General features: G+C 55.3%; 1 protein-coding gene across 3 annotated transcripts in view; it reads right to left on the bottom strand.

Annotated features, from left to right (window-relative positions):
• Window positions 1–10,219, bottom strand: part of SEMA4A (semaphorin 4A) — a 25,115-nt gene extending 14,896 nt beyond the window's left edge. The window contains exons 1-10 of one of the 3 annotated variants that reach the window (XM_006155171.3): window positions 10,044–10,219; window positions 9,187–9,354; window positions 7,344–7,504; window positions 5,964–6,026; window positions 5,045–5,143; window positions 4,706–4,811; window positions 3,795–3,911; window positions 3,323–3,450; window positions 2,987–3,159; window positions 1,484–1,634 (exon numbers count right to left, since the gene is read on the bottom strand). In XM_006155171.3, coding sequence (XP_006155233.1) covers window positions 1,484–1,634; window positions 2,987–3,159; window positions 3,323–3,450; window positions 3,795–3,911; window positions 4,706–4,811; window positions 5,045–5,143; window positions 5,964–6,026; window positions 7,344–7,504; window positions 9,187–9,325 — 1,137 coding nt within the window. In that variant the 5' untranslated portion in view covers window positions 9,326–9,354; window positions 10,044–10,219. Of the gene's footprint in view, window positions 1–1,483; window positions 1,635–2,986; window positions 3,160–3,322; window positions 3,451–3,794; window positions 3,912–4,705; window positions 4,812–5,044; window positions 5,144–5,963; window positions 6,027–7,343; window positions 7,505–9,186; window positions 9,355–9,504; window positions 9,522–10,043 lie in introns of those variants that run through there. The other 2 variants (XM_027774470.1, XM_027774471.1) reach the window with 2 other exon arrangements.
• Between the last annotated feature and the right edge of the window lie 208 nt (window positions 10,220–10,427).

The following is a 10,427-nucleotide window of genomic DNA, read 5'->3' as shown; positions in this document are numbered from 1 at the left end:
ATAGGGAATGGGACTGGTGCCTTGTAATCAGCCTTGTCGATCTATTTCTTTTTCCCTTTTCTCTGCGTTTTCTTTTAGTTATTTGCTATAGGGTACTTATGCTTGCCAGAGAAAGAGAGAGAGAGAGAGAGAGACCACCCCCCAGGGGTTGTAATATGTGTGTAAAAGCACAGGAAATGCCCACTAAATATTAGTGTTCCACTCACACCACCATCCAGTCTGCTCAGACATACACCTGCAATCCCAGGTGGGGATGGTCACACAGCAATCCCTTCTCCTCTAGTCTCCTCTTGGGATTTTGAGCACGCACACATACATGATTTTTGACCCACCAGGTTAAGGACTCAAATTGAGCAGCTGGCCACGTGGGATCCAGTACCTTAACCTCCATGCCACCTGCTGGCCCCAATCTTGTTTGTTTGTGTTTTTTTAATAAGTTTTTTTTTGCCATAGGGCAGAGAGAGAGAGAAAGGGAGAAATCACCTCCCATGGTGTTTGGCCACCCTCAATCCTTTCTCCTCCATTCTCCTCCTAGAATTATGGGCGTGCACACACACACGCCTGTCATGTTTTTCAAGATGCCAGGTCCAGGACTTGAACTGTGATCTGCCATGTGGGACCTAGTGCCTTAACCTCCATGCCAATCTATTTGATTCTTTAAGTTATGTACATATATTAATCTGATTAAAAACCAAAAAAGCTAGGGGCCAGCAGGTGGTATGGTGTGTAAGGCGCTGGATACTCCCACATGGCCAACCACGGTTTGAGTCCCAGACTGCTTTCCCACTTTCCTTCTCTCTCTGTGTGTCTCTCTCTGGCCTAATTAAAAATAAGTGAATGAAAACAAAATGAAATAAATAATCTTTTTTAAAAACCAAAAAGTTAAATAAGAAATGCAGGTACAGATGCCCAAGACAGTCTGGGGCACACAACCCATGCTGCCTTGTGTCCACAGTGACACACTCAGATACTTGGTGTATTTAGCCTTTTTTTTGTTTGTTTTTTGAGAGGTTTTTGCTATAGGGCACGTGCGCTTGCCAGACATACAGAGAGAGAGACAGAGAGACAGGAAGTGAGAAATCACCTCCCAGAGGGGATGGTCACGCCACAATTCCTTCTCCTCTATTCTCTTCTTGGGATCTTGGGCATACACGCACATGTGCCCGGCATGAGTTTAAGCCACCAGGTCTGGGATTTGAACCATGGTCGACTACGTGGGAGTCCCGCGACATGACCATTACGCTAACTGCTGGTCCCGGTATATTTAGCCTTGAAAGGGAGGTGGCCTGGCAATCTGCAGGCAGGACTGTGTTGGCCACCTGTGGAATATACGCAGCTGGAGCAGGTGTACGTCTGAGCAGAGAGGACTGTGGGTAGGGAGGAGAACTGATATTTATGGGGGCATTTATTACGCTTTCCCAAGTGCTTTTACACCCATGCCACGTGTGTCTGTGGACGGCTCCGCTCGCTGTGGGGTACTCACACTGCCTGGCCGCGGGTTGGTCTCGGGGCCCCTGTACGTAGTCCAGCGTGATGTCTCTTTGTTCAGCTCCTTGTACTTCCCCTCGAAGACACGCTCAATGTCTGCAAGGGAGAAGGCACAGACCGCAGAACTCCTGGTCCCGCCGACCTGCCTGGAGACAGCGAGGGAGGACTTTGTGTGTGGTCTTTGCATGCCACTTTCTCTGCGAGAAACCCCAGAGGGCAGGTGTGGGCCAGCCTCTCTGCCTCTCATTGCTTTGTTGTAGTGATAAGGACCAGGCAGCTGTGGAGTACCCTGATTCCTGCCCAAGGCCTGGCTCTAAGCCCATCTTGGGGTCTGAAGCGTGATTATCCTTAACGAGAATTAATTGGGGCTCAGGCCCTGGGGTGACTCCCGCTTGTCCTGCCTAGACAAGACCACACCCATGGAAGGGGCGTGTAACTGGCTCCAAGCTGGCTGGCATGAAGCCCTCCTCCTTTGGGTCCTCAAAGAACTGAGCAGAGGGACCAGCAGATGGCATAATGGCTATGTGGTCAACTGCAATTCAAGACCCAGACCCGGTGGCTTAAACTCACGCCAGGCATGTGTGCATGCATGCTCAAGATCACAAGAGGAGAATGGAGGAGAAGAGATTGTGGTGTGGCCATCCTCCCTAGGGGAGATGTCTCGCTTTCTGTCTCTCTCTGTCTTTCCGGCGAGCACATGCACTCTAGAGCAAAAAAAAAAAAAAAAAAAAGAAAGAAAAAAGAAAAAAAGAACTGAGCAGACCCAGACTACCAAACTATTTTTATTCCTTCAACCCTGGTCTGTGGTGACAGGTCTGTCTCTCTCACTCTTTTATTTTTTTAAAAAAATATTTATTTAGTTTTATCTGTTGTTGTTATTCTTTTACTAATTTGACCAGAGAGGGACTGCAAGAGAGAGAAAGGGAAAATGAGAGAGCATGCCACCAGGTCTGAGACTCAAACCACAGTCGGCTATGTGAAGGTCCAGTACCTTAACCACCATGCCACTTGCAGGCCCCTGTCTCTCACTCATTAACATGACAATTGTACGCATCAGGTTCTCAGCTCTGGACTGGGGGATATTCTAGATACCTCTGGTAGCTGCCCTGGTCATTAGGAAGCTCTGAGCAGCATCTGTAGCTGGCATCCAGGAACTATATAGCACATCGTGGTGAGCTATGGAAGGCAGACTCTCCCTGGCTTCGCTTTTGCTCCTTTTGGTCTCATTTCCTTGTCTATTTTATTGATTGTAATGCTTGCCTTCTGTAAACTGCCCGCTATCCTCTTTGGAGCCAGGATAGGATTAAAAACTAGTCAGAACCTCCCTGGGCTACATGAAGGGCCAGAGCCAAATCCCTAGGAGGTGGAGATAAATGCCTTCCTATGTAAAGTGCGGGTGTGCGCTTGGCTCACACCGTTTCCGGCTCCCTTCGGAAGCCAAGGCCACAGTAGCCTCAGATCCGGTGTCGAGCCCTCAGGTTGTCGCCCTGCTGCTCACCACTGGGAGGTGAAGGCTGCGTAGATGCGGGGAACGTCGGGGGACTCCGCGGGCAGTAGGACAGCATGGCGAATGATGTTGAAGGGCAGCTGTCCCGGCTGGACGCAGAGCAGCTGGGCCTTCAGGAAGGTGGTCCACTTCTTCTGCAGCAGTTTTTCACCGCCCACGTCATTCTAGGGGCGCGGGCAGAGTCAGAGAGCGCACCCTATCCCGCGAGAACCCGCCTCCGCCCCACCTCTCCCCGTTCCTATTGGACCTCAAGTGCTTAGCCCCGCCTCCACCACCTCTCCATTGGCTCCTGTACTGTCAGCCCCGCCTCCCACCCAGCTCTCAGACCTTGCAGACTCGAGCCACCCGGGAGGTATGGAGCTTCTCGAAGAAGAAGTCAAACTCGCTGGCTGTCTCCTCAAAGAAGAAGTAGACGACCTTGCTGGAAGGGATGGCTGCCACGAAGGAGGCGTCCGCTGTGGGGCCAGGGGAGATGGGCTTAGGAACCGAGCACCTGGGTGCCTTGGTACCCTTTGGTGAAAACCCTTGGGTTGGCTCCGGAGGCCTTGAGAGCTTGTCACATGATGAAGATGGGGAGCTGAGGGTAGGCGTGGACTGGCAGCTTTTTAATATATTCACGTAAGATGAAAGCTGCAAGGGTTCTCCCTTGCTCTACCCCCAGTGTCTAGCAATAATGCATGCAGCAGACCCTCAACAAATGGGATTTGAGTGCGTGAACAGCAGTTCGCAGTGCCGGGGGACCGAGACTCAGGCTTGGGAAGGGGGCCAGACCCGTGCCGGCTGGGGGTCAGGTCCTTACGATGCAGCCAGCGAAGGAAGGTGTCTGTCTTGAGGACGGGCTTGGATCCCAGCGAGCGCATCAGGATGGGCTCACTGCCCAGGAAATTGTTCATGGTGCCGGAATAGAGCATCCCATCTAGGTGGGGAGAGGGGAGGAGAGAACTTAGGAGATGGAGGGGTCCCCTGGCCCCCTCAGACCTGGGGCCTGAATGCCTCTGGGGCCTGCATTCCTATCAGTCTCTGGTCCCTGTTACCCTTCTGCTCCAGGTCACCCTCCACCCCCACACTGAGCACCCTTCTTAGTCTCCTGTGTCCACAGGAAATGGCCAACCCAGGTGGCCCTTGGTGTTTGGCACTTTGCCAGCCTTTCTCTGGCCATTCCAGCACACACCCAGCTGACTCACTGGCACAGCAGACTCACGGGCTGATCCCGGAAGGAAGGTGTGTGTTTTCTGCTCACAAGCCTAGGGGCTACCCTTCTATTCCTGGAACACCTTCCCTGCCCATCAATAATTCCTGCTCAAAAGCAAAAGGTCACCTCTTCCAGGACGCAGGGCAGGGAGGCTGTAATGGTCTGTGTCCAGGAGGGCATGGGGCTGTGGCCTCCTCTCTGCACTCCCTACAGTACTAACACGATGCCTGGCACACAGGGGAGGGGTGCACACATGTGGATTTGCTGAGCCCACGGCGGAATCTCGGGCCTCTTCTCCACCTGAGACCCTTCCTGGACCCTCATGCCTCTGTGTCTGTTGGCACCCATCTCTCCACCTCCTCTGTGGCTGTTCCAGCAGGACTTGGTGGTTGGGGTGCCTGGGTCTCCCTCTCATCTTACCCTCTCTCTGTTCCCTGCCTTTTAGGAAGCTGTCATCTCTCATATTTGAGAGTGACTACAGAAAGCAGACAGGGCTGAGCAGAAAGCCTGATACTCACCCACCAAGACAGCCGTGTGCTTATGGGCAGGGTCGAAGGGGCTTTGGCCTTTCCCGTCCAGCACCTTGTCCTCCGAGATGGGCAACAGGTAGGAATCTTGGAGTTCCTAAAGGGGGGGTGAGGCTGGGGGACCAGAACGCCAGGGTCTCACATCCGGGAAATGAGGAGCGTGAGGGAGGAAGGAAACAGGACATGGAAGGAAACTGTTCTGGGGCCAGGAAGCTCATGAAGGGCCTGAGTCTGGAAGACCCAAGTTTTCCAAAGCTACAGAGAAGAGGCTGGAGGGAGACGTGAGGAGGGCTGCATGTGGGCCAGAGAGCTGGGTCCCAGGTAACTCACAATGAAGGCGCAAACAGGGCTGAAGGCAAAGGTGCCGCAGGTGTAGAGATGGGTGGCATTCAAAGAGACCAGGACGCGAATGAAGTTGAAGCACTGTGTCTGGGGAAGACAGAGCATTCAGGCTTTGAGGCCACTTGCCCCAGACTCCTGGGCTCCCAGAGGCTGCTCCTCACTTCCTAGTGGGGAAAAAGCCTGGGCATGCAAGGCAGTCCCTATACACTTTTTAAAAGTTTTTGTCTGTTTATTTTGCTATAGGGCACGTGTGCTCACTAGAGAGAAATAGAGCAAGAGGCTGAGAGGGGAAGTAAGAAATCACCCCTCAGGGCCATGGCCACACAGCAATCTCTTCTCTTCCAGTCTCCTCTTGGGATTTTGTGTGCTGTACGTATTGAGCATAATTTTCAAGGCACCAGGTCTGGAACTCGAACCACAGGTCAACCACCACCACTTTAACCACCATGCCACCTGCTGGCCCCTCACTTTTTTTTCCCCCCAGCGCCCCGGTTGCCCCCCCCTTTTTTTTTTTTTTTTTTTTAACTTGCTATAGGTTGTGTGCATTTGCTGGAGAGAAACAGAGGGAAGGTGAGAAAGCACCCCCGGGGGATGGCCACAATGCTATCCCTTCCCCGTTCTCCTCTCAGGATTTTGGGCATGCACATGCACACTCCTAGTGTGTTGTGTTTTTCTTTTCTTTTTTTTTTTTTTTCAAGCGACCTAGTCTAGGTGTGGAACCACCCAGTCATCCATGTGGGATCCAGCCTCCTTAACCACCACACCACCTGCTGGTCCCTATACATATTTACAGAACTCAGTCTGGGCAGTAATCTTGCAAACCAGCACCTCCCACTGCCTGCCTGCCTGAGGCCACCCAGTGAGGGTGTAGGGACATCAGAGCTCCCTACTTAGGGCCCCCACTTACCTCCGTGCTCTTCCTCTTAAAGGCACATTCAGCCTTTTTAAACTCGCTGGCTGGCCAAGGTATCTGAAATGGGAGTGAAGAGGCAGGAGATGAAGGGGAATGAGGTTACAACTCTGTCTGTGACCTGCCAGCCCCTCCTTGGCTCTGGCATGAAATCACCAGCAGGCGTGGGGGTTAGGACGTGCTGCTGCATGGTGATAACATCAGTTTGTGACCATGGCTGTTACCCTGATGACACCGATATTCCTCAGGACACAGCGCCATGGTAGAGCAGAGCCAAGGAGTGGGGCAGATCCACGTTTTGTTTTTGTTTGTTTTTTTTATTTTTATTTTTTTGGAGAGGTTTTCGCTACAGGGCGCGTGCGCTCGCCAGACAGACAGAGAGAGACATAGAGGCAGAAAGCGAGAAATCACCCCCCAGGGGGGATGGTCACGCCGCAATCCCTTCTCCTCCATTCTCCTCTCGGGATCTTGGGCACGCATACACATGCGCCTGGCGTGAGTCTTAAGCCACCGGGTCTGGGACTCGAACCATGGTCAACTACATGGGAGTCCAGCAACATGGCCGTTATGCCAACTGCTGGTCCCTTGTTTTTGTTTTTTTTTTAAGGAATTATTTACTTAATTGCATTTATTCATTCATTTATTTTAATTTGATCATAGAGAGATACAGAAAGAGAGAGAGAGGGAAAGTGAGAAAGCAAGCTACCATGTCTGGGATTTGAATGGTGGTCAGTCAGGTGGGAGTGTCCAGTGCCTTAACCACCATGCCACCTGCTAGTCCCCAAGGCCTGAGTTTAAATCTGAGCAATCTTGGTCAGTTTCCAAGGCTGCTGGAGGACACACTAGGTGGCACATGCACAGCACCTAGCGCAATGCCAGCAGGCCCAGCAGCGGTATCAAACCACACGTTTCCTGGGGAAATCGTTAGACACATCAGTTCTTCAGAGACTCTGCCTTTCCTCCACACCCAGGGTATGCAGGTGACCAAGAGCACACACTGAGGAGCACCGACCGAGGCGCGAGCAGCAGTCGCCAGCTCCTTCTCCCACCTTGCTCCTATCAGCAGGGATTTCTACTGGGGGCAGACATTAGATTATTGATAGAATTCCAGCCAATGTTTGTCTGGCTTGTCAATGCTTTCCATGCCGGCCATTTTAACAGTGGCTATTATGCAGCCAACATCTGCGATACCAGTGAAAAATGAGGTCACAGCAACATTTCCTGTCTGTCACTCTGTCGAGATATAAATAACAAGAACTGCACGTTGCTGGCTGAAGACGACAGGGGGACTACCTGTTACTCAGACACAGGCAGCCCAGCCGCGGGGCGACGCCTGGCCCCTCCTTACTCCCAGCCCACACCCCTTGGCCTCCTCACCATGTTCTTTAGCTTCAGGATCCCTGGATCCTGGATACTCAAGGCCAGAATGGTCTCTCGAGCCCCCACATAGAGAGTGTTTCCATCATCGCTCAGGAGCAGAGTGTCAAAATCCTGGAGGCCTCTCTGGTGGAAGAAGCTGAGTGCCCTGCGTCCGTCCCCTGTTGGAGGTGTGAGAGGAGAGAATAAGGACTACTGGGCAGGCAGCTGGTCCCTGAGAAGGGCTGGTGGAGGCTCCCAGGCATTGGCTGCTAGACCCACCCTTGTCCACAGCAGCTCCCCGGGCCCCACCCTGCTGCGGCCAAGGAGCTTTGTGCTAAGCCCGCGGTAGAGAGAAGAGGCGGCCTAGAGACAGTGATGACAGGCTGAGGCTGGAAGAGGGTGACCTGCACCCAAGACTAAGGGACAGGAAATGAAGCGAGGCACGTGTATGCTTTTGGTTGGGGGTGGGGAAGAGCACCGCGGCCCCCACTGGGTGGGGACCCAGCCGGCAGATCGACAGGAAGGTGTTGGCAGTCACAAGCCCAAAAGCTAGACGGAGAGTAGTTGTGGGTATTAAGGGTTCCCCTCACCGCCCTGCCACCACCCCTGCTCCCTTCCCCTCCTCTGTTACAGGAAATTTCCACCACTAGAGTCTCTGCTAACAGAAAAGAGCCTCCAGCCTTCTTCAAGGACCGTGCGGGTCTGCCTGGATGGCACCGGGCCGGGAGCGGAGCTGGTCAGGGGAGGCTCACCTAGGGTGGTCTCTCCCCTTGGCGTGGTGTGATGTGGTGTGGTGTGGTGTGGGCTGTGTGTGTGTGTGTGTGTGTGTGCGTGTGCATGTGTGTCCCTAAGCCCTGGACACATTGGTAAGGGGGAAGGAGCTCCTCCAATCCCCTCTCGTTAGCCCACCGGCACTTCTGCTTTAGCGAGAGGGCCACCTAGTTGACAGGTCACCAGCGGTTACCCATAGTTACCACAGGTAGCGGTGCAGGCTCAGGGACTCTTAGCCAGCACCGAGGGGATGGAGAAATAGGGGTTGCATGGTGCCGGAAGGGCTGGCCTGCGGGAGGGCTGGCCTGCGTGAGAGCTGCTGCCTCCCCAGGCTAGGCCTCCCCCAGAACTCCATGGACCCCTCCGTGACTGCCCTGCAGTACGACTGGGTGTCCACCTGACCACCTCCAGACTGTGGGCACCTGAGGGCCAGGGCTGAGCTCCGTCCCCACGGACAGTCCCAGCACCCAATAAGGAGGGGCCTCTCCATCAGTGAGCGACACACATTTCCTTCACCCACCTCCCCAGAGAGGTGCCACAGACACGGCTGTGCCCCAGACCTGCTGCCGCAACCCAACAGTGCCCGTGTCCTTCCCGAGTCGCCTCCCCGGAGGTGCGTGAGCCGGCGGCCGCACAGCCTCCCTGAGAGGCCAGCTGGGCTGCATGTGCGCCCCGCCGGGCCCCTCAGTGCTCGCCCTGCTGCCTCGGGACAGGACGTGGTGTAGCCCTGCACGACCTGGAGGCGGAGACGTGGTCCTGGAGTGCCCTTGGTCACCAGGTCCTCAGATGCTCTTTAGCACTGGCCTCGACTTGGGGCTGCTTGGCGGTGTGAAACCAGTTAGGGGTTTGAAGTCGCCAGCTTGGGAGGGAAGGAAAATCACCAGCCCTGGAGAACAGGACGGGCTGGTGCCCCGGGCGCACCGTTCCCTTTCCTCAATCTCGTGCCTCAAGTGGGTTTCCACTCGGTTTGAATGTCTACTTCTGGCTGTCGCCCCTGTCCTTCCACCCCTGTCCTTCCTTCCTCCACCCCGTCAGCGGCAGGGGTAGTCAGTGCAGGCTGCCACCCCCACCCTGGCCATCAGGCACTTACCTGCAGGGTATTTGACCCTGGGCATGGGCCCCTGCCCACCACCCCCCGCGGTCGGCGTCGGCAGCAGCAGCAGGAGCACTTGGAAGAGGAAAAGGCCCAGGAGGCTCCAAGGGTCCAGGCCCAGGGCTGGGAGGGCCATGCTCAGCCAGAGGCTGTCACCAGATGGCTCTGGGGAAACAGGCACCCGGGCACTTTCTGGGTGAACAGTCCTTACCACATCCCCCTTGGGGACCAATCAGAGAGCCCCAGCGGCAGAAGTGGGGGGGCACACGCAGGGAGGGTCAGTTCCCTATCTGGAAGATGCCCTCTGCGTCGCACCTCCAGCAGCCCGTGGGCCCGGCCTGTTGCGCCACCTTCCTCTCCGGGCAGGAACCTAGGCGCCTCCTTGGCTCCCCTCCGATCTCTTCTCCCCAGTGTCCCCCCCACCCCGCCCTGCCTAAGTCCCAGGCAAGTCCTTTCTGCCTTCCTCTTTTGCTTCCCTTCTTCCCATAGCCTGAAGCGCAAACAGTGGGTTCTGCCCACTCATCTGGCCCCAGGCAGGGGGCTTGCTGGGGAGCTGGTTCCTGTATTAGAAACAGAAATTACTGAGGCCTCCCTGGGTGCGGGTGCCTCCTACCGGACCAGGCTGGCAACAGGGTGGGAGGCAGCCTGCTCTAACCTCTCCTCCAGCACCCTCTGAGCTCAGGGTCTGTGAGGGTCTGGTCACAGGCCTCCTTCTTCTGGGGAGGCCATGTGAGTCCACCCAGCCTGGCTGCTATCAGCAGGTCTGGGGAGTCGCCTGGGCAGGGGTGGCTGCCCACTCCCTGGCTTTCTGCACAATCTCCCCAAGAACACCAACCCCGAGACACCCGTCTCACCTCATGTGCGCTCGAATCCGCCACAGTGGGAAACCCCAGTGTCTGGACTCTGAGGCAAGGGTGCCATCCAAGAGAAAGAGAAAGAACCAGGGGCTTCCCAGGCCCCAGCAGGGGACGGAAGGTTCAGCCCGGCTGGAAGGGAGCGCGGCCCTCCCGGTGCCCATTGTGCCGGATGGGCACTGGGAGCTCTGGGCCTGGGAAACCAGAATTTCCACCTCTCGAGTTGTGGCAGATCCTGGCTTGGGCGGAAGTTGGTGGACTGGGAGGGAGAAAAGAGCGGCTCGCCTGCCTGGCAGGGGACACGCCCCTCCTTCTCTCCCTCCTCTTGCCTCAGTTTATCCAGCAAGTTTCCAAGGCCCCTCCAGGTCATTTCAGGGACGTCCC

The sequence above is a fragment of the Tupaia chinensis genome, unplaced genomic scaffold, assembly GCF_000334495.1.
Source record: "Tupaia chinensis unplaced genomic scaffold, TupChi_1.0 Scaffold000438_1, whole genome shotgun sequence".
Classification (NCBI taxonomy): Eukaryota; Metazoa; Chordata; class Mammalia; order Scandentia; family Tupaiidae; genus Tupaia; species Tupaia belangeri.
Note: the sequence above shows the minus strand (reverse complement) of the source record. Positions and strands in the feature narration are given on the sequence as shown.